Source organism: Lagenorhynchus albirostris, chromosome 8 (assembly GCF_949774975.1).
Source record: "Lagenorhynchus albirostris chromosome 8, mLagAlb1.1, whole genome shotgun sequence".
NCBI lineage: Eukaryota > Metazoa > Chordata > Mammalia > Artiodactyla > Delphinidae > Lagenorhynchus > Lagenorhynchus albirostris.
In genome coordinates, this window is record NC_083102.1 from 35,192,290 (window position 1) to 35,217,145 (window position 24,856).

Here is a 24,856-nt window from a genome sequence, read left to right on the forward strand (position 1 = left end):
CCATTGCCCACTTATATTTTCAAGTTAATTAAACATTACTTGTTTGTATTTTTCCATGGCTTAATTGAAAGAAACAATAATGTTTAAAATAACAGATTTGACTAATTATTTGTTCTAGGCCTTGGCTTACACTATTTCTTCCACCTGGAAAATCTACCTCATTCCAACCCTGGATGTATATATTCTACCTACCCTTCACGGTTTATTTCAAATGATACCTTCTCCACCTAAATCATGTTTATTTCCTCAGAACTCGCAGCACCTCTATTTAACCCTTTAGAGTTCACATTATATATAAGTCCATGATAAACGGTAGCTATCATTATTATTAGACACTGGATCTTTCCAGTTCTATAAATGTTCTCATTCTCTCCTGTCTTCCCTTGCCTGCTCCAATGGATGGATTTAGCTCAAACTACATATTTAGTATTGTGATATTAATTTTATTGTCTTTTAAAATAAATGGTTCAAGTTTTCATTTTTAATACCAACTGGTTAAAATAATATTTTTATTCTAAAGTTTCAGATTGTTGAACACAGCAGAAAATGATTTAAGATGTCTCTTTGGAACTCATAAACATATGCAACTTTAAAAACTGAGAGTTAAACCTGAAACATGCTGGTGAGAGTAACATGGATGCTATCATATTAAAGGCCTTTGGAGGCAAGCGAGCATAGTTTACACGCCATCAGACCTATTTATAGAGCTGACTCCTTTCTGCAATGTCAACTGTAACCTTATACTTATTTTAAGCCTCAGTGTCTCAAGTATCAGCCTCTACTAGTCGTACAGTTCTCCCTTATTTGATATCAGAGAGCCCAATGGAGCCTTCTGAAGAACCTAGTCAGATTAGCAAAGATAACTTTTTAGAAGTTCCTAATGTACCTGATTCTCTTTCTGAAGATGAAGAAGTTAAAGCTACCTTCAGACCTGGTTTCTCCCCTCAACCTAGCAGACGAGGTTCTGATTCATCTGAAGACAGTTACCTGGACAATCCACCTTCAGGTGCAAGAAGAGTTTCATTTGCTGACAACTTTGGGTTCAATCTTGTGTCTGTTAAAGAATTTGATTCCTGGGAATTTCCGAGTGGTTCAACTGATTTTGACTTAATGAAGGACATTTTCCACACAGAAGAATATGTTTTATCTCCACTATTTGACTTGCCTTCTTCAAAAGAAGACCTTATGCAACAACTTCAAGTACAGAAAGCAATACTGGAATCAACTGAGTATCTTCATGGATCTACAAGTATGAAGGGCATTATTCGAGTTTTGAATATCTCTTTTGAGAAGTTAGTATATGTGAGAATGTCCTTAGATGACTGGCAGACATATTATGACATATTAGCAGAATATGTCCCAAATTCATGTGATGGTGAAACTGACCAATTCTCCTTTAAAATTTTATTGGTTCCTCCTTATCAAAAAGATGGCAGTAAAGTTGAGTTTTGTATACGTTATGAAACTTCTGTTGGTACATTTTGGTCAAATAATAATGGCACAAATTATATACTGGTTTGTCAAAAGAAAGAACAAGAGCTGGAGCCTGGAAAACTACAGGAAGAAGTTCCTAACAGACAAATAAAAGGCTGCTTAAAGGTAAAATCAAGGTGAGGATATATCTTACATTCCTTACTTTTTTATAATCTTAAGGTTATTTAAGGTCATTCTTTATTTCACTGGTTGTAAGAAATAGCCATTCTGTTTAAAAATATATTTTTGTTATGTATAAAACAATGGTGCTAGGCTTTAATAAGGTCAGTGCTATTCAAATAAAAGCACTGTGTTATCTATCCTCCAAATGTAAGGAAAATATGGGTATAATGTAACAGATGGCAGGGGGACTGCAATGTGTATGTTGCCTACCTAGCAAGTTATAAATTGCTTAAATTCAAACCACAGAATCTAGATTCTTAACATATAAAACTATTTATTTTGTCATTTAATGTATATTTATTTTCAGTGGTTTTTAAATACTTTTGCCGTACTTCAAAACATTTCTGATTAACATAAAACTGTATTTCAGTATGTATCTAGTGCTCAGAAATTCACAGACTTCCCCCCAAAGCTGTAACGAACTTTTTAACGACTGATTGAGTCATACAGGGATGTTTGGAGTGATACATATTAAGTTAAATCGGAAGAGCTATGACTTTAATGATAAGCTAAGAGAAAGACAGAAGTATATGAGTGATGGATGAATTACACATAAAAGTTTATAATTATAACCAAATGTAACATTATAGAACACAAAGTAGTATAATTTAGTAAAAGTAAATGGAGCAGAATAAAAAAAGGACCCAAATAGAAATAAGGATATTAGCTTTATAGATTAGAGATTTGGGATATGACCCCTCATTAGTAACCTTGCTCTCTTGTTAATGTAAAAAATAAAGAAAACTGAGTCTTCAATTCTATCTCTTGTAGAGTTGGCTAATTTCCATGACAGTAGGCGAGTAGATAAAATATCCAAGAGGAGACGGATGTCTCCTGTTCCTCCGAATCCACATGCTCTACCAGCCACAGGCAAATGTTTGATTATCCTCTGGATGGTCCACCATAACTGTCACTGGACCCAAGGATTCTAGTAACTGCACCAGAAATCGTGTAAGATGATGAAAAGGGAACTGTATTAAGAATCAAGACACCCAGATTCTAAGTGGAATTAAATAAAAACATAAAGAATTACATTGGGAAGGTTCTAACCTCTTATGCTTTAATGCCTTGATCTCTTATACAGCAATAAATAATAACTACTAAATGTGTTATTCTAATGCATTAATGAACTAAATATAATTTAGGTGAAGCAATTCAATCATATAAAATATTTCTGTTTTCATTATCCTTTAAAGTCATTTGAAAGATTGGTTTATCTGACTTTGTGAGATATGCTACATTTCTTAGTCCAAACAAAAGTTTCTCAGGTTTTAACTGATGCTATTGAGAGATAATATAATCATAATCTCTATGTGCTAAAGTAATAGTTTATTAGTTTATGAAATTATTCAGCAACATGTTAGCTATATAGATAAAATAAGTTCAACACTATTTAATAAACTATTTATATACATAAACATACACATATTAAATACTTTACAAATAAGATCATCATCTGTGAATATCTAATATACCTGCTGCAAGTTGCCCTATATATTAGAGAAAAGTGAAACTTAAAAAAGGCATAGCCTTATTGTCAAAGACCTCATAAAAGAAGCAGCGTTTAACTCTGGATTTTTCTGCAAGTTAAGAAATGCAGCTTTAAAATTACAAGCATTACATGCTGAACTATGGTAAAGATAGAGGATTCCTTTGATAGAGCAAACTTGACTTGATAGCAAGAACAAAAAAGGATAACTGCTAGGCCTAATCTATCCCAGTCATGATATTATTGAAACTTCTCCTAGTCTAAGATATGTATAACTGGATATATATCAATACCCACATTTGTATTCAGAACAGTAACCATTGGATTCATGGCGGACACCATTCAAGTTTTAATATTGCTTTGGGGAAAAACTTGAGAAGAGCTAAACCACAAAATGGTCTAAAGGCCTGTAAAGTTTCCTAATGAGTTATAAAAATGGAAAAAATCTCTCTCCTTCAAAACCACAAATACATTTTCTGCACTTCTATAACTTAAAAATGACCAACATAATTCAAACCACATTTTGAAAACAAGCATTTGCCTCTGGAGGAGGCCTTTTGTGCTGAATTTCAGTCCAACGTGAATTTTTACATCTGATTTATATACCACTCAAAATGGAGTGTATAAAGGAAATCCTGACAGATCCTTAGAACAGCATGTGCCTTAATAGAATATTTATACAGCTTTTCCATGATATAATTTATATGCAATGGGGTTTCAAATATTCCTAAAACTCACACAAGAGAGCATTATCAAATTTCTAAATGAATATTGCAGTTGGATTTCATTGTGAAGAAGTTGGTTAGGGAAAAACAGCACACCTTATTAGTGTTCTTTTACAAAATGTGTACTTGGCTAAAGCAAAAATGGACTAATACTTATTTGATCAAAAAAGTTATAGCTTCTAAAATATCTTCCTCCCATCAAAAGTTACAGAATCTAAATGGGTCTGTTTTGAGCATTTCCACACTTCCTATGTAACTTAATTTGGAGGTCACTTCTTTGAGAAGGTAAATGCAGAAGAGAAATGTATGTGAATTTTTACTTCACACGTGCAAGTAGATTAATAGTAGTGTGTAACAAAAGTCAGAGTTAAACCGAAAATAAGTCTGTCTTAATGTAGAGAGTAACAACTAACTTGAATTCCTCTTGATACCAAAGTTAATTTGCTATCAGGGTCTCAGAGATTGTATCTTCTAGAAGTGTCAATAATCCCTTCTAATAAGTACAGAATGAACTGTGGGAACACACTGAGTGAGGTAGGATTTCTGTTATGTTTTCTCTACGGAGATTTTTTTCAGGTCAGAGTTTGCAAACCTCCACATCGATGTGGTTGTCTCTTTTGATTCTTATTAATCTATCCACTTTGGACAGAAAGAAATATCTAGAGGGAGAGGGAAACAGTTTGTAACGCATAGGCATATGACTGAGAGTGACCCAAAGGTATTTAATTGCACTGAAAGGCATGCATCATGAAATACTTGGTAAGTGTCACCACATATGTGGCACTGGTGTATGTGTTAGCAAACAAACTAAGCAGATTTCTGATCTACATCTCAGGGCCATTATTTCAAAATAAACGACCAGGGGCTTCCCTGGTGGCGCGGTGGTTGGGAGTCCGCCTGCCGATGCAGGGGACACGGGTTCGTGCCCCGGTCCGGGGGGAATCCCACATGCCGCGGAGCGGCTGGGCCCGTGAGCCATGGCCGCTGAGCCTGCGCGTCTGGAGCCTGTGCTCCGCGAGGGGAGAGGCCACAGCAGTGAGAGGCCTGCGTACCGGAAAAAAAAAAAAAAAAGACCAAAAGAATTAAATGACATTGATATAAATAATATTAAATGTACATAGATAAATAAACTAAAAATAGCATGCATAAGTAGTATAACTTCAAAGTTAAAATTTGGGGCTTCAGAATTAAACATGTCTGGGTTTGAGTCCAAGATGCACCACATGCTAGCTGTGTGACTTTATGCAAGTTAAACTTGGTACCCCTTCTGTTAATTGTGAATAACAATAGTACTATCTCATAGACATTGTTAGAGATTTCCATAAAATAATACATATAAAGTTTTGGCATAGTGTCTGGAACATAGTAAGTTATCAGTAAATAATAAATCCTGCAAAAAGACAAGGCTAACTCTAGCTTTAGGTGGATCTGAAAAACCCTAGAAAAGCCCAAACTGCCCAAAAGTTCCTTTTCTCTTTCCTCTCATGGGTTCTAAATTTTTACCTTTAGAGAGCCATTTCTTTGTCTTTTGCAGGCTTTTAATCAACAAGGGAAACTCACTGAATTCTAAATTTTCTTGAGATGTAGTCACCTGATATCTAGAACATCTTAAAGTTGGAAGAGATCTTAATGACTATTAAAATTTCCATGTTTAATAGATGAAAAAATGGAGGACCAGATCAAAAGGGTTAAAAAAGGCATTGATTATGGCATTGAACAGACACACATATTAATCCCAGGTAATATACATTTAACTATGTGGCCATGGACATATTACTTTACGTCTCACAGCCTCAGTTTATTCATCTGTAAATAGGGGTAATAGTGCCTGCCTAATGTTGTGATGATTAAGCTAAAATAAAATGAGATTATATTTTAAAAACTTCTAGTAAAGTGTTGGGCACATATAAAGTAGTCATTAAAACCCAAATATAATTGCCATCATTATTACCAAATTGTGTTCACCTAACTAATTTCTTGGTTCTTGGACTTGTGTTTTTTCTCCTGACATCATAGTCTTCCTTGTTCAGGTTTCAAAATTCATTCCACAGGTGTTTATTAAGGGCCTGTGTGTCAGGTACTGTGTTGTTAGGCATATGGCTGGAAACATGACCCCGTGAAGACCAGAGGCCCCAAGGGAACAGGCCTCACAGGGGCAGAGAGCAGTTGGGGTGAGGGGGGAAGAACACCAAAACAAAGCTCAGATTCTCTGGGTATACCAGGGAAGCCATGGATGAAAAAGAACTATTTACATTACATTTCAGGTGTTCTTGGATCTGTGATCTATAACTGATCTTGTGTTCTGGACAGCGGACTGACCTTTTCAGCATCTCTTTTTTCCTCCCAACAGCTGCTAAATGTTCCTAACCATTGGGTACACAGACTGACTTCATATGGTTTTGTATTTTGTTAAGTGAAACCAATTTATTATTTTAAGTAATGAAATGGCATGATATAGGTGTTGGATGGTATTTATAACTTGGCCAAGTGAATGCAAATAAATGCCCGAAAGATTTCAATGCCAAAGGAAAAAAACTGACCAGTCTTCAATTTTTGTCCTTGAGGAACAGAACCAGGTACATTCAAGAATGGGAAAGAGAGAGATACTTTCTAAAGCATGACTTTAAGATTAGAGAGAGTTTATCTTTCAGGGTGGGAAAATCATTAAAATGAAGCCAAGAAAAGCACTGGAAAATGGTGCCTAAGAGATGGTCCTGTTGCATGTTCCAGTCAGAGCTTTAGGATTGTGAGACTTCCTTAATTTTCACTTACAGTATAACCTGGGGTCCTGGAAGTAGTGCAAAGTGTCAATAGCCCCATGAGGCCTTTAGGACTTAATGTATTCCATAACTAACCTGTTCTGAGCGCACGCTAATTGTGGAAGCCGGGTCTGTTTAAGGGAGGGACCTCTGGCAGAGCCATATGGAAACCCAGAACACAGCTGCACAGGACCCATCAGGAGGACTGTTTGGAAGCTGCCAGATGGTTGACAGCAAGGAACCAGCTAGTTTAGAGTTTCCTTGGAGATCTACCAGGGCTTTGTGGCTTCCTGGTCTTGTGGGAAATCCATACCCCTATAAGCCTAGACTTTCCCTAGAGTAGTTCTGAATCTTTTCTGAGAGAAGAGGAAGAAGAGGGTCTCACCACTCAGGGTTTCTCTCAAGCCCTAGCGGAAGGGAATCACTACGGATGCCAGGCCTCACATGGATCCTCTGGGATCTCTACGAGCCTAACTTCCCACCTGAAGCCCATCTGCAGCCTGTAAAAATGGAGCAGGGACCAAGAACTCTGAGCCAATAACGCTCCAGGCAAAAGATGACTGTGAAGTGGGACACTTCAGTTTTTCACCTTCTTCCAATTCTGCTCACTGTGACTCTTGTCCTTGTTCCAAGGTTTTACCCCAGCACCCCAACAGGAATAGTATAAGAGAAGTTACCTCAGGGGCAGTCACCTGAAGTAGGCCTGATTGTCTACTGCATTGTCAGACTTAAAAGATCATACATATATAAGTGTGTGTGTGTGTGTGTGTGTTTATATATGTAAGCACATATTTATATAATACACACACACACATAGAAATTCCTTTCCTTAAATGCAGACCTCTAGGCTGGCAGGGACTATCACTATCTTACACCCAATTAAAGTCAGCTGCACAAATGGGCTTTGAGTTTGGATTGAGACAGTGGAAATGGATAATTTTAGAGCAGGGAGCACTATGGTGTACAAGGCAGATTTGAATACAGAGTTTTGGTAGGAGATCCACAGAAGCAGGAGGACCCTGGGGGTCTGGAGTGTGTGTGTGTATTTGGGAGGGAAGGAGGATTCCAAAAACAAGGCATATTGGAAACAGCATGGGCTTTAAAGTAGGGCAGATTTGGGCTTTCATTCTAACTAATTAGTAGCTGTATGAACTTGGATAAATTACGCTTTGTATCGATTTTATTCAGGTATAAAATAGGGATAATAATCTCCACTTGGAAGAGTTGCTATGACAAATACATTAGCTAACATATATAAACATCTATCCCAGTTGCTGACACTTAGTAGATACTCAAAATGGCATTGGTGATAAATTCCATATTTTAAAATCTTGTACATGGCTAGTCTTATGCCCAAGATTAATGGAGAGATGATTTTTCCCCTCAGTATCATTCCTGCTGCCTGGATCCAGGTTAGTACAAGTACATAGTTTCAAAATTATGGGTTCAATAAGCTTTTGGGCACTAACCAGGGAAGCTAATATTTTATGGCATTGCTACTATGGGGAAAAATGATTCCTAAATTCCAGCAACTTCTGGGTTACAAAAAAATTTTGGAACATCGACTGGATTTTTTAGGTATTTTTTTAATGAAGTACAACATGTTTTTTCTTCAGGTAGTTTTTCTTAAGATGGTTCTTTTGGAGTAAAAAACTGAGTTAGCTATACACAGTTTCACCTTATCATCCCTGTATACATATGAATAGAAATTGAATTTTTTTATTATATCTCTATTGGAGTATAATTGCTGTACAATGTTGTGTTAGTTGCTGCTGTATAACAAAGTAAATCAGCTATAAGTATACATATATCCCCATATCCCCTCCGTCTGGAGCCTCCCTCCCACCCTCCATACCCCACCCCTCTAGGTCGTCACAAAGCATTGAGCTGATCTCCCTGTGCTATGCAGCAACTTCCCACTAGCCATCCATTTTACATTTGGTAGTGCATATATGTCAATGCTACACTCTTACTTCGTCTCAGCTTCCCCTTCCCCTTCTGTGTCCTCAAGTCCGTTCTCTACGTTTGTGTCTTTATTCCTGCCCTGCCCCTAGGTTCATCAGTACTGATTTTTTAGATTCCATATATGTGTGTTAGCATATGGTATTTGTTTTTCTCTTTCTGACTTACTTCACTCTGTATGACAGACTCTAGGTCCATCTACCTCATTACAAATAACTCAGTTAATGAAACTGGATTTGATATAATTATTTCCTCTAAGAAGATCTATTATACACCATTGAATTTTGGTCATTTCTCTGCTTTTGAAGCATTTTCTGTACCCCACCACCACTATATAAAAAGAAAAAGCTCCTCAGGGCATAACTCTCAAATCTCTTCTGGTTTTTATTCTGCTTCCCTAATAGCTTTACTTGGGTAACTGGCATGGTAGTGTTATTATCTATTATATAAATAATAACTGGTTTTTAACCTCAGTTTATAACCTCAGTCATACTATCCTGCTGTTCAGAGATTTTATGACAAATAGAAATAGATTGCTAAATTGGACAGTTATACAGCATTGTTTAGTGACAGAGACCAATTGTACATTAAACAAACCTGCTTTAGGAAATTTTACTGTTCCCTCCCCCTCTAGTTATTCTGAAAATGGTCTGTCTGTGCTGTACATCAGTGTTATTCAAGTCACAACTACAAATGGGATTCTAATATCATAAGACAATGATTGTCCTGGGTGTGGTTGTAGATTTGAATTTCATTCACCCCTTTTGAAGTTTGCAGTAGTAAAAAAGATCAAAATATCCCCCAAATTTAAATCTGTAAAGCATGCCAAATTGTAGATGCTTTTCCTAATTATGTGAAACAGATTTTACACCCATTTAACACTGATGGTACTCTGCTTGTTTTACAGAATTAAACCATGATACAAAGCTAACCTATTGACTCTAAAGCTGTGATAAAAACCCTAAGCTGATTTTCATTCTTAAAAATTACTGTGGATGTATTCACACAATTACAAATTACATAGAACTGCTCAGGTAACTTTCAGCTTCATAAGCCACATATGATATAAAGCTGAGTATTTTCACATTTTACTAATATCTCCTTCTGAGGATTAATGTTTATAAATAATTTTATAATAATATATTGTTACAACTTAAATCTCTTGAGTATTTGCCAATGGAAAAATCTCACCGAATTTTAAAATCACATTCAGGCACAAGCAGAAGAAAATATGATCTTCACATATAATCTTGAGTAAGTGTATAAGACTACTGTGCTTAGTGTAAATAAAGTTATAATCATTTTTTTCCAATGCTAATACAGCACTTGATTTCTGAAGAGTCTTCCTTGAATTGTATTGTAGAAGAGACCATCTAATTCTATCCTTTGCTTTCAGGCAGAATTATTCTGAAAACTACCAAGCCAAATGCTTATAATATTCTCTTTTTAAACATCTCCTGGGAAGACTGTGTTCTTTAGTAAAGTATTCGATCAGGAAATTCTATGTTTTTCATGTAGCCATTCATGTTGTTATATACCTTTAATCTTGTCATTTGTTTACTTCGATTCTCAACTGAATTAAATGTTGGAGTTCCTATACTTATACTTTAAAATTAAAGTATTTAATTTCTATTTTCCATGTCAAATAAGCTCAACAACATTAGATTTCCCCCCTGAGTTCCTAATGATCAAACTAATAAACTAGTTTGTAGTATTTCAATGCAAAAGTCAGAGAAGAAAAAAATCATCACCAACCAGTGAATGATAGCACTGTTACAAGGACTGTTCACTGCCGCAACCAAGGTATCAGGGCAGCTGGATAGGTTAATAGGCTAGCTAAGAAGCTTTCCCAGTCCTGCCCTCTTTAGCTCTGAATCCTGAGTATTGGACTCCTGTGAGAGTCAGAGAAGGGAAAGAGGCTTTATTTCACTAAATCACAAAATTAAAAGTACTTCAGAAGATCATGTCATTTATTTCTCAATCCTACCTAAAAAGATAGCTGCATTAGAATTGTTGAAACTCTCTTAGACAAATAATGAATAATTTTGAATAATGGCTACACCCTTTTTTAGAAAGCTCATTTTTAATACAATTTCATTCAATAATATAATTTTGTAAGTACATTGAAAAGAAATTTTGAATAGATTTGTAAAAACCAAATGTAACACTGACCAGCTGAAATTTAAACTGTTGTAAGTGTACCTTAAGATTAATACTGTGCTCACAAGCAGAAGTCATTTGAATATATGTTAAAATTATTGATTCTGTGTGTATGTGTCTATGTGTGTGTACAATTTTAACTAAAAGGCATTGTTTGAAGCAATGAATATGTACAGAGGACTGGTACAGTCAATCGAGCTGATAATTTATTTAGTAAATTGAACATAGGGAGCAGTATAAGTAATATTGCCCACCTCCATTCAAGTTATCCTTGATGCACTGCTTTTTTGTGTGGAAAGCACACATGCATATGTATATATGAGCTTTTCACTTTTCACAAAGATAGTTCATAATTTTCTAGTATTTTATATTGTTTGTATTAGTAATACCTCATTCAAAGTTACCTTTGGCAAACCAAGTTAAGCTTTAGACAATGGCAGTTATGTGAACATTCAAGGCACTTGTTTACAAATCTCATAAAACTCGTGTAGTTCACCAGGGCTACTCCTACTGTCGATTTATCCATGTTATGGAACTTGCTTTTGCCCTTTCATAGCTTCACTATACTGCCTTAAAATTACCAGCGTTTCTGGCAATATTTTCCCATGGAGTAGCTACTCCTATGATGCAAAATAAAACAACTTTCCTTAAATGAAAGGGTTGCTGTTTGCCATGTTTGCATCTGATGCAATTTATAAGCAAATAAATTAACATTCAGTGAAACTTACTGTTTATCAGATATTTTTATTTGGAAGAAGAGAACTTTTGTCATATGTCCCTCTATATCTGTTTAGCCAGAATTCTTCCAATGGTGGCCTTTCAAATGGTGGCCTTTTCCTGCACTTTTAAAAACTTTTATGTGTGTGCCATCCTCTCAAATGGATTGCAAGATCCTTGAGGTCAGCAGTGGTATATTAGTTTAAGCATTATTCCCCACTGTGACTAACAAAGGGTTTTGTGTGGAAAAGCTCTGAAAAAATATTGATTAAACCTGATAACCATAGAGCCTGGTAAAATCCTAAGGTATTCATTCTGAATACTTAAAGAATGAATTATGCTTTTTATAATTTTAATGATGAGTGCTTTTATTGTTTTCACAATCTTTAAAAATCAGGGTCCTATGGGTCATCTCCATCTGGATATCCACGTGGCAAATTAATTCCCTTACGTCCCAAACCAAAGTTACATTTCCCTTTCAATCCTAATCCTTCTTCCTCTATCCTGTACTTTGTTTAAAGTCATAATCATCATTCCAGTCATGCAAATAAGAAACGTCAACATAAGAACTGATTTCTCTTTTGCCAACTCCTATTAATTCTACACTCATATTCGATTCCATTGCCACATAAGTAATGATTGTTCATTTGAATAAAAATAAACATTGTTTCTGGGGCTTCCCTGCTGGCGCAGTGGTTAAGAATCCACCTGCCAATGCAGGGGACATGGGTTCGAGCCCTGGTCCAGGAAGATCCCACATGCCACAGAGCAACTGAGCCCTTGTGCCACAACTACTGAGCCTGCGTTCCAGAGCCCTCGAGCCACAACTACTGAGCCCGCATGCCACAACTACTGAAGCCCGCGTGCCTAGAGCCCATGTCCTGCAACAAGAGAAGCCACCACAATAAGAAGTCCATGCACCTCAACGAAGAGTAGCCCCCGCTCGCTGCAACTAGAGAAAGCCCGCACGTAGCAAGAAAGATCCAATGCAGCCAAAAATAAATAAATTAATTTAAAAAACACATTATTTTAAAAATAAAGAAAAGAGTATACAAAAAACATACACATTATAAAAACAACAGCTAAGAGGGAAATTTATTTCTTCAGTAACCACATATTTGTTGTCTAAATTGACTAAAAATTAAATATAGAATTGAACATATTAACCATATTAACATCTTGTAGTAGTCTAAATTTACTTGCAGTTACCAGGGTATCAAAGAAAGATCAAATTGAGAAATAAGTTAATATAGTTGACACTTTATTTAGTCTTTCCTTCTTTCCTGTCTTCTAATGAGCTGATTCATTGAGTCAGTACAATGTTACTATTCTGTAATATCAAGTAATGTTAACATCCCAAATAAAAGAAATACTCATTGGTCAGCTTTTGGCTTCCTTCATATCACAATCCAGACTAGTGGGACAAGAGAAAAATCCAACAGGCTGAATAATAAAAGACCGAAGGCAGATATTGAATGTCCACTGATCAGAACTGAGTCATTCATTCTTTCTCTTTGCCAGGGCCAGGACCAGGGCCAGTACTCATGTTAGTTCTGCTGCCGCTGCTTGTGGCACTCACTGATTCTGACACCTGTGGATTCTGGGTCTGGCTGTTGTTCTGTCTGCTTTTCTTTACCTTAATGACTTCCTTTGACTGGGCCTTTTGCCTCTACCAGATTCCTCCCCTGTACCTAAACCTAAACACCTAAACCACGTCCTCTCTGTCTTGAGATTGCAGATTCTTGGCCTTCGCTTATATGAAACCATAAAAACAAAAACAATTAAAGAGAAAAAATGCAGTGCATGTAAATGTTTAACCTTAAAACCTACAAAAAGGTAGTATGATGAATCTGCTACATTCTGTTGAGTACTTTTTTAAAAAAATATTTCTTTATTTAGCTGTGCTGGGTCTTAGTTGTGGCATGTGGGATCTAGCTCCCTGACCAGGGATTGAACCTGGGTCTCCTGCATTGGGAGCACAGAGTCCTAGCCACTGCAGGGAACTCCCTATTGAGTACTTTTTCAAAAAATTACTTTAATATAATTTTAGATTTAAAGAAATTTATAGAAATAATATGAAGACTTCCCATATGCTTGTATATAAATGTTTTAAAACTATATAAGAGGAGTCCAGTTACATTGATTCTTATAGGCAAAAGCTTTTACCTTTGAAAACCATAAGCAATGGTGACTTTCTAGTTTGTAGCTAACTGCTGATTTTTGCAGAATATAAACTACAATTAAAATGTTTTGTGAAAATATTAACAAACTCAGATGGAAATAGTACTGTTATTATATTATAATGCTTTAAATTTTAAAATTATATTTTTCTTTTTATGATATAAGAATTGGGAAACAAATATATGTTTTTAGGAAATTAGCATAAATAATTACATATTTTATATGGCAAAATAATAATATACCCTGTCTATAATGACACATCAATTAACTCTTACATCACTACCCTCAACTATCATCTCATAGTTTTCATTAAGAGTTTTACTATAATTTTCCTAATATCCTAAAGAGCTTTATTGTATAAAACCTGAAGTTTCCACCCAAAGTATAAATGTATTATTGAGGTAGGTAATGCATAGCATTTGTAAATAGTTATGTTTCACTTTCTCAGAAGAAGTGTTTTAATGAAACTTGCTGAAAATTAAAGTTTTATCATTTACGTTTGTTGTTGTCCAATTAACTTTTAGTATACAAATATGGATGGGATCCTACTGAAAATGGCATTTTTGAGACTGATTTAAACAATTTCTGGGGAAAGCTTAGCTATTGACTGAGCATCCTGGAGGGGTATTCTTATTAGTACAACAGAATACTCCTGTCTGTGACTAATTGAGGCAATTAATTTTTTTGAAAACCCTCAAAATTATGTTGGTGTGATTATAAGAGTCTTTTTTTTTCTGTGTTATTCTTCAATTCCTGGGGAATTCCTTGACCACTTATGGTAATTTTGGACCAGTTTGCTTTCATTCTTTTAATTTTTATCTGAGCATCTGTAACATTTATTAGAACTTGTCTACAAAACCAGGTGGGACTCTCATCTTGTGCATGGATTGTAGCCCATTGACAACTTTAAATTTATGATATTTTACTACTTTAACAAGTTAGCTCGTTCTTTGGTTTAGAAATTTCTAATTATATAAACTTAAGGAATACATACTTTAAATGTCTCTATCATTATTTCTTAAGTGATATAAAATTACCTCCTACTAGATCACTTTTATACATTGTAGTCAAGAGGCCAGTCCTATTTACATAAGAAGAAATTTAGGCAAAAGGGATTTATTTGATCAAGACCAGGAAATATATAAGAGGAAAAGCTCTTTTTGTGATTTAAGGTCTCTAATTCCCTGTGGCTTTGAACCATAGTGCCCCAATCAGCCAATTAACCATAAAGAAATTACAGAGTCCTTAATTTATGTAGGATTCTTCTAGTTAGCTTCTATTTTCAAGCATTAATTTGATAAATGGATAAATTTATGCACATGAGAAGTTACTTATCAACATAAATGGAATGACACAGACTTAGAGGACAGCATAGGAGATGCAGGGCAACAGGCTTTAGAGAAATGATTTACTGCAGGCGGACCTGATCAGAAACAGCATCACAGAGGAACTGAACTTGATCTGGAAATGGTAAAACTTGGGTAGGTGGAGAAGAGTTAGGAGACTGTTTACATAGAATAAAAAATACTTGTGGACACGGCAGCAAAAAAGATAAGTCGGAGATTTTGTTGTCAATTTGACTGCCTGGAATGGAAAGAATTGTGAGAGCCAAACTTGAAGAAAAAGGTTGAAAAAGAATTGCACAATCTTGCTAGACCAAGGATTTTGAACTTTAGTTCCTATGCTCAAGGATAAAGTATTATTTTAGTTATATCAATCCAGTAAGCATATGCAGAATAGAGTGAAAAGTATGAAATAGGTCACTGTCCATAAGAAGGGATATTGATTTTCTATGTTCATAACTGTTTTTTACTTACTGTTTCTGTATGTTAGAATGTTTAAAACATAGGTTTTATCCTTTTCTCATTATCAATATTAACTGAATTCTGCTATAGGTCATCTTTAACATAAATAAACACACATATATATTATGGCACTAATTTTTAGGTATTTCTATACTATTTCATGGGTGATTTATTTTACTACTCTGGTGACACTTGGGGGAAATTTATTTCTATAATTCTTTCTCACCCAAATTCTTCCTTCAAAATCTAAGGTTTACGTTTTAATTTAGTGAAAAAGATTAGTCCAGGCATCTCAGTCTTTATCTTCTTGGATGGATACATGGAAATTACACTAGTATATTTTTTTCTATAGTACCAATGACCTCAAGATTAAGAGGGTATGAATCTTGGTTCACATGAAAAAAAGGAATCAAAATATTAGTATCAAAGTTCTAACTATGCTTTTCAGCTTGTGTATTAAAAGAGAGTAAAAAAAAAAGATCGATGACTAGAAGAAATGAATACAGGATCTTCATACATTCAACAAATCTTTGTTGAACACATACTATGTGTCAGGTACTGTTCTCAGTACTAGAGATACATCATGAAAGAAATGACAATCCCTGTCCTCATGTAGCTTACATTCTAATGGAAGGAAAACTAATAAGTAATAAACATAAAGAATAAGTAAGTTATTTTAGAAGATGACATATGCAATTGAGAATATACAAAACAGAGCAGCATAAAAAGAATAAGGAATAAAGACTACTTCATTGAGAAGATGACAATTGATCAGAGACTTGAAGAAAGTCAGTCATGAAGAAATCTGGGGGAAGCGAGTTCCATGCAGAGCAAAGCAACCAGTGCAAATATTCTAAGTAAGTTCAAGTGATGGATCTCCCCTTCTGTTTACATTAGGTTCTCATGCTCTTTAGGTCGCCTGTACATTCTTGGGCTTATTTCCCACAGGACCCATCACTACCCACAGGGTCTCTGAGAGAAAGGGGCAGGGTAGCAAAGGTACAGATGAAAATATGTCATCAGCAGTTTGTCTTTGACTCTAAAGTCTTTTAGGGTCCCTTTCTGCTTTCTCTGGCTGCCCAAATCCCTATATCCAATCTTTTAGATTCATCTTTGCAACTGAAGGACTGAGTTGCAATTTTGTCTTGGTGAAGGTGCAGTTGTGTTACAGGTAATCTAATCAAAGAAGAAATTCCACATTTGAGTTATCTTAAAAAGCACTGAAAAATTCTATCTATTATTATTTTATTTCAAATTTTTTTGATTATCCTGACAATAGACTATAAGTACTGTAGACACTGGATAAGTTTATGTAAATTGATACCTGTAAGAAGAAAACATTTTTCATAAATTAACACTGTATATGTATAATAAATCAAGCAAACCATTGTAATGATGATTTGGAAAGAAAGCAAGTGTAATCTTGCAAGTGCCTTTACTTATGTAGCAAATGAGGAAAAAAGAAGACCGGAATATAAGCAGTTTTGATCTTTTTATATGAAACATTATTTTACATATTATAAACTCCAAACACATTAAACTATCAGCATTATCCACAACTTACATTTAAGCCACTACATTGCGTGTTCTGCTTTTTTAATAACTGTCACCTCATCGCTACCATTTTCATCTCAAGACTAATTGTCTCTTTTATGGGATCTAGCCAACTAGTGTCCTTGGCAATACACTTTACGGTGCTTGCATTTACAATAATCGTTTGGGCAATTTGCCATAGTACAACTGGAAAACATTTTACCATCCCAGGTCTAAATCTTAACAAACATGATCAGTGTTAGGGTAGAAAAGATTAATGTCTCTTACCCTAAACAGCATCTAGATTTCATTTCAGTTAAAAAAAATCAGTAAATTTAAATTCACTGATGTATGGATTGGTAATTCCCATGATGAATAAAAATTAATTGTGGGCTTCCCTGGTGGCGCAGTGGTTGAGAGTCCGCCTGCCGATGCAGGGGACACGGGTTCATGTCCCGGTCCGGGAAGATCCCACATGCCGCGGAGCGGCTAGGCCCCTGAGCCATGGCCACTGAGCCTGCGCGTCCGGAGCCTGTGCTCCGCAACGGGAGACGCCACAACAGTGAGAGGCCCGCGTATCACACACACAAAAAAAAAATTAATTGTTTAATAGACCTAACAGTAGCAGAAGTAAAATCCCTAAAGAATTTACATTATTGCTAACCTGCTTGATTATGTATACCCTCTCCTCCCACCCCATAGAAAATCTTAAGAGCAGAGTATTTTCACTGAAGGATTTATTTTCCCACTAACCATACTTTGATATAGTAAAAGCCAGGGTAGAATAGTAGTGTAAACCAGTGTTTCTTAAACTTGGGTGTGCATAGGAAGGGGAAAAATAAGGCAGCCACACCTAGATCCTCCTATAAGACCCCAATTTCATTGGTTGGGGTCAGGTTGCAGGCACTGGTATTTTTTAAAAGCTCCCCAGCTGATTCTGATATGCACCAGGGTTGAGAATGATATAAACAAAAGACTAAACACATGTGTTTTGAGTTGTAACTTTTTTTTAAATTTGAAAATCAATTAGTCTCAGTATCCACCAAAAGAATAATGCTATTAAACAAAGAAAAATTAGCAAATAAAATAATGCTTTTGCAAATATGGCCTGAGGGATTTTTAAGCATTAATAGCAACATTAAGTACTGTGGGAATTACGATACAAAAGATAAGCTTTTTAAATAGGGCATCTATTAAAGAAATTTTGCCCCATCATTTGTGATGACTTGGGGAAGGCGAAAAAGACACTTTAAATAGCATGGTAAAGTTAATTTCCATTTAGAATGAAGTAAACTTTCAGAAAGTATTTACTTTTCTTTTTGAAAAGTATATATTTTACAGTTCAGAAAAGTCAAACTTTTAAATATGATTTGTAATCATATTAAAGGATATGATCTTCCTTCAGTCTGCTCTCTTTACAAGCCCATGTATATACACAGTTGCTACTGCCTTCCCTGAGTTTGACTTATGGATTTTATTACAGTTGACCCTGTATGGATCCTGTATGGACCCTGTTATGGATCTTATTACAACAGGGATATCAGGGGTGCTGACCCTCTTTGTAGTTGAAAATCCGAGTATAACTTATAGTTGGTCCTCCATATACTCAGTTCCTCTGTATCCATGGTTCTGCATCATCAGATTTAACCAACTGCAGGCCACGTAGTACTGTAGCATTTACTATTGAAAAAAAAATCTTCATATAAGGGGACCCACGCAGTTCAAACCTGTGTTTTTCAAGAGTCGACTGTATTTTCTTCTATAGCACTCCATGCTTCCCCAATCATGAAATGTACAGCTGTGATTTTATACTGCCAGTTTTCATTTGTCATTCTTTAGACTGTAAGCTCTATGAAGTCAGAGTTGGTTCAATCTCAGGTTGTGCTAGTAGTTTAACGTCTAGCATGATGCCTAGCACAGATTAACTACTTGCTGAATGAATACATACTGAATTTTGTCCAACATTATTCTGACTTAGCATGATGTCCAGTAGAAGGACTGAATCCTTTTAAAGCCACTTGATAGCTGTATTCTTCAGAATGTTGACTGTAAAGTCTTGTGCTGCCTTGTTAAAAGTGTGGCAGAGATCCCCATCTTTGGCAACATAACTGCATCCCTTCAGGATTCAGCCCTTGCATTTGACTCCTTCAGCAATCCCAGCCTGTGGCCCAACTTCTTCAGTCGCCTGTTCCTTGCCTTTTAGTTCATACTGGTTCTCAACTTGTCCTTCCCAAGCATCGTATTGCTCTTCTATTAATCTCTAACCATAGTCTGTCTTAGTGAGACCTTCACACTTCATCTTCTTATGTTTGCTGGCAATGAATTTTGCTTTACTTAATCAGGGATCCAAAAGCCTTCAACTGGGAGAGCCATCTTGGCAGTGATGAGCTCCTCCTACCTATTCCATCTCTTCCAGTGAAAGGCACCAACCAGAGGAGTAAGGTGGTGTTTGTACTGTAAGCTTCTTAAATCAGTTGGACTTCTTTTCTTGACTCTATAGGTTCATTTGCATCATCCCTGAATCTGCTTACATCTTCTCCAGTCTAGAACTTGGCTAGGACCAATAACTGGTGGACATTTTCTAGCATTTTAGTATTGAAATTAACATGAGCAAGAATATGAAATGTAGTTGGTTACATGTGATAACTACACTAATAAAGATTATTTATGTTAAAAACAATATTGCCTCTTATTTAAAGAGTTTCAATCAAATAGAGTCTATGAAGGATCTCTGCAAGTTAGCAAAGACCTTAAAGCTAATTTAAAAATTCTATTACTTGGACATTGTCCAGATTAAGAACTCTTGCACCCAAAGACACAGTCAAGACAGTGAAAATGGGAGAAAACATTTACAAATATATCTAATAAATGACTTATCCAGAAGAACTCTTACAACTCAATAATAAAAAGACAGCCTAATTTTAAAATGAGCAAAGGACTTAAATAGATATTTCTCCAGAGAAGATATATTAATGACCAATAAGCACATGAAAAAGTATTCAATATCATTAGTTACTATGAAAATGCTAATCAAAACCACAATGTGATGTCACTTCACGCCCACTATAATGACAACAATCAATAAGACAGATAATAAGTGTCGGTGAGGATGTGGAGAAACAAATTATAGGATTATCATAAACCCAGCAATTTCACTTCTAGGTATCTACCCAGGGGAAATGAAAACATGTCCATGCAAACACTGGTATGTAAATGTTCATAGAAGCACTGTCCACAAGAGCCAAACGGTGGAAACAACTCAAATACCCAACAACTGGTTAATGCGTAAAGTGAGTGTATCTATACAATGGAATACTATTCATCAATAAAAATGAAATATTGATACATCCTACAACACTGATGAACCTCAGAAACATTTTCCTCCATGAAAGAGGCCAGACACAAAGAATGCATATTGTATGATTCTCCTAATATGAAATATCTAGAATAGGCAAATATCTCAAAACAGAAAGAAGATTAGTGGTTGCCTAGGACTGGGGATGGGAGTAAAGAGTGACTCTAACGGGCTTATTCTTTTGGGGGTGCTGGAAATGTTCTAAAATTAGATTTGGTGATAACTGAACAACTCTGTAAATATATTAAATATACTAAATGTCACTGAATTGAACACTTAAAATGGGTGGATTTTGTGGTATGCAAATGATACCTCAGTAAAGCTGTTAACTTAAAAAATTATTTTACGGGGCTCCCCTGGTGGCGCAGTGGTTGAGACTCCACCTGCCGATGCAGGGGACGCGGGTTCGTGCCCCGGTCCGGGAGGATCCCGCATGCCGCGGAGCGGCTGGGCCCGTGAGCCATGGCCGCTGAGCCTGCGCATCTGGAGCCTGTGCTCCGCAGCGGGAGAGGCCACAGCAGTGAGAGGCCCGCGTACCGCAGGAAAAAAAAAAAAAATTATTTTACTAATTTTGTATGGGGATACTAATATTTTATGATAAACAGATATAGATTTCTATAGACGGACTGTAGAATTTAGGGTTTATAAGTTTAGGGTCTGAAATTTCCCCTGAAATTTAGTAGATAAATAGTAGTAAAAGATTGTTTTGTATTTTAGATGAGGCTAGAATAAAATGGCAAGAAAATGAATACAGGTTGCATACATAGTCCCAGATGAAAAATTATATTTCCCATACATGGTATGCGTATAAGCTTTGAAAGATACTTGAGTACCTTTCCATGAATTCTGTAGATAATTCTGCTGCAGGAATAAGGACTATAAGTTTGATCCCCTTCTTCAGAGTATGTTAATTCAAGGACTGAACAACTTTCACTCCGTAACATTTTTCTTATTGTTTCAACAGGGAATGTGGATATTAATTTTATCTTTTTGCAAAGTGTTGATGTAATAATAATAGGTAATGTTTATTGATTGCTTGCTGTATGCCAGACACTGAGCAGTTTAAATCCATTTCCTCATTTAATGTGTTACATTGGTACGAACACCTACTCTTCTTAGTTTAATTAAACTTTTCTTTCTTGTGTCCTCTTTCATGGCCTTTCTCTGCTCTCATTTTCTTTTTTCTATTCTACTACTCTTTCCCTACCCACCTTCAGAGCAAAATTATTCAACTGCTGGTTACACTATTCATGTTTCAGAATCTCATTTTTTAAAAACAAGTGATTCGTTCACATTGTTCTGCCTTTAGCCAAAAAGCAATTTGACATTGCAGAAAAATAGCAAATCAGATTTTGTGCTGAATTTTGACTGATTTAGTCAAAATGTTCAAGTGGTTTGTATATATAAACCTGCCTTAAATCAAAGAAATGTGGGCTGAAGGGGAGGAGGTCTTTGAATATGAAGTGGTAGATTCCACAGGAGTGCAGAATCTTTTGTGAAGAAATCCACAAGAGGACAGAAAGAAAATACTAATTCACAAAAGGTGTGGGTGAAGGGCTGGCAAAGAAAACCTGTAACACAAGACGTGGACATTTGTGAGTATGCCTCAGTGCATTGCATTAATAATTTGCATATTAAGAAGTCACGAGTCTTCACGTTAATGAATCCCTAACTAGTCTCTGACACAATAGAATGAGTGTCCCTGGAGGAGTCATTATGGCCTATCATGTCAATGATCCGCATATTAATGACTCTCTTACAGGCTCATCAACAGGTAGCCTAATAGGCTTCCATTGAGTTCTTTTTCATTTGCTTTTTAAATGTATCCTCTCCTCCCTTCCTTTTGTAATCCTATTGTGAAGATTCGACAAAAAGGTGCATTAAGATGATTTTAATGTGTGACGTAAGTTCACAAAAGCATTAAATTTAGAAATAATGCTTTCAGACTTCCTGAGTCTGCCTAGAAAACTTTTCAAATGCAGTTAAATACAAATCCAGTTCGATAATAGGGTTCTTATTTGGAATTTAACACAAACCATCCAACCCAATTTACCATATTTCTCTTTTCCCTGATATATCAATTTATGCTGTGATTAGCATAAGTAGAGTAGGTAGTTTAAAAATGTTTGTGAAACTGAATTTCTTGAAAATGGAAATGAATTCCAATGGATTTCACATGATAGAGGTTACTAAACACTTATTAAAACTAAAAAGCAGTAGCTGATAATATTAAAAAATTTTAAATATAAAAGAATTTTAAATTTAGAGAAAATACGTTTATTAATTGCATAGCCATAAATAAAAGGTCCTAGGATTTTGAAAAAATGATTTCATAACTTTAAAATTTAACATTTAATTAAAAGCAATAACAGGAAGGCAGTACTTTAACATTTCTAACTTGATTTGGCATGCCCTGACTTTTGTTGGCCCTAATTATTATATTTAAGATACTTGGTGATTTTTCTTATGAACATAAAACCTACCATCTCCTATACGGAATACTGAAGAACTGCTTTACCAATATTTTACTGAATTATACATCATTTCACCTGATTTACTCTCCAGATAAGGGGAAGAGTATTGATACATGCTTGAAATTCTCTGTCAAGAGCCAGGAAGAGGAGAAAAGCTGGGGAAAGAGTTGGAGAAGTTTGGCACTTTGTTCCCCATTAAAGAAAAAACAAAACGAACAACCCCATGTAAACTTTACTATCTTGGGGAACAATAGAGGGCACAGGTGCTCAGGGGAGTGGCTGCCACCCTCAGCTGGGCAACAGATCCTTTTGAGAAGTGTCACTTCGGAATGATTTGATTTCAGTTTGTAAGTCTCATGCTCCTTTGTTTTCCTTCCCGCTCCTAGCCTTCCAAATACAACCTTTCCACACATACACTGGGAATATCAATTTACATTTTAAATTACCTTTTCTTAAAACAGTTTTCAAAACAATATTTAATACAAATTCTGTAGAGCTTGGATGTCAAATCTCAGTATTTAACAGACCAAATATCTTAGGTGATACTTACACGTAGATTTCACAGAGAAAACATGTTTAATCAGGATTTCCTTAATTGCAGTTAGTTAGCTCATAGTCATGATTTTGTGATAATGACTTTTTACACGAACACAGACAAATCAATATCTTTATGAAGGAAATAATGCCTGAAAATTAGTATCCTTAGGAAAAAATAGATATTAACAATTCTCTGATAATTTTCAAAAGATGGATGCTGTATAAAGTTCTTAGAAATCACTTTGTAGGGGAATTGTGGAGAATCAGAATGTCAGAATTCTGAAGTAGTAAGAGTCTCAGCTGGACAATGACTAATTTTTCTGTCACCCACATGCTCCACGGATAACAATTACTTCCATTAAGAACTCAGGTAAAATAAGGACTTTAGACCAATAAAGTTAAGAATTCTTTTCTGATATCTGTCTGATGTATATTCTTTAGTTTTTCCAGTATCCATCACTTAAAAACATTTACATTTCTCTCTTGGTAGAATATAATTGGCAGATTGTGGCAGAGAAGTCCTTTGGGCCAGGTTTACCTATAACTCTTCTTTCACTGAAAATTCATGGATTCTGCTTGTAATTACATCTCTCCCAAAGCAACCTACAATTTTTGTTGTTGTTCATACGTGAACCTCCAAGGTTTGACTTAATTAAGCACTAGATTCTCGCAATTTAGTACTCCTTTAGAAGGCACTCTAAGGAGATCCCATCTCTACAAAATTGCACATGATGCCCAGATTCAATCACAGAATTAAATCCAAATAATGTTTTCTCCCTGATTTCTGTGGGGTGGGTGAGCAAGAAAAAATAGCACCCACTGCTTTGACATGACAAAGCAGATTTGAAAACAGCAATCCTTGGCAGAAGACAAAGAGTTAGGAAATGAAGCAACTTTGGAAAAGAAACTTACCAAAGAATTCTTCAACAAGGTTATGCGCTTTTTTTTGCGGTACGCGGGCCTCTCACTGCTGTGGCCTCTCCCATTGCGGAGCACAGGCTCCGGATGCGCAGGCTCAGCGGCCATGGCTCCCGGGCCCAGCCGCTCTGCGGCATGTGGGATCTTCCCGGACCGGGGCACGAACCCGTGCCCCCTGCATCGGCAGGCGGACTCTCAACCACTGCGCCACCAGGAAGTCCAGGTTATGCTTTTTAGTTGCTTCTTTCTCTGCTATTGAAATTTCCTGCATCAAGAAGGCATCATACCATCGTTTTCAATATATTTTCAAGATCAAGCACTGAGGCAATAGGGAATGTTCTAATTTAGTAAAAGAAATAGAGAAGATTTTTAGGAACATAGCAATTCAGGTTTGTGGAAAACAGGAAAGTGACTCAATAAAACCATCTGGTCACTAATGTGGTGATATGTTCTTAGTTACCTGAATACTTGAGCAGTTCACTAGACTTTACTCAAGGGGCTTGTGGTTTGCCGTGGTTTATGCTTACATTTTAAAAGTAATAAATAAACTTATATCATATGTATTATCCAATATATTCATTTATC

The 24,856-nt window shown here is 35.9% G+C and overlaps 1 protein-coding gene across 1 annotated transcript in view; it reads left to right on the plus strand.

Annotated features, from left to right (window-relative positions):
• Positions 1 to 808: 808 nt before the first annotated feature.
• Positions 809 to 24,856, plus strand: part of PPP1R3A (protein phosphatase 1 regulatory subunit 3A) — a 37,213-nt gene continuing 13,165 nt past the window's right edge. Inside the window, exon 1 of the mRNA XM_060156820.1 lies at positions 809 to 1,610. Within this exon, the coding sequence (XP_060012803.1) occupies positions 823 to 1,610 (788 nt within the window). The 5' untranslated portion in view covers positions 809 to 822. The remainder of the gene's footprint in view (positions 1,611 to 24,856) is intronic.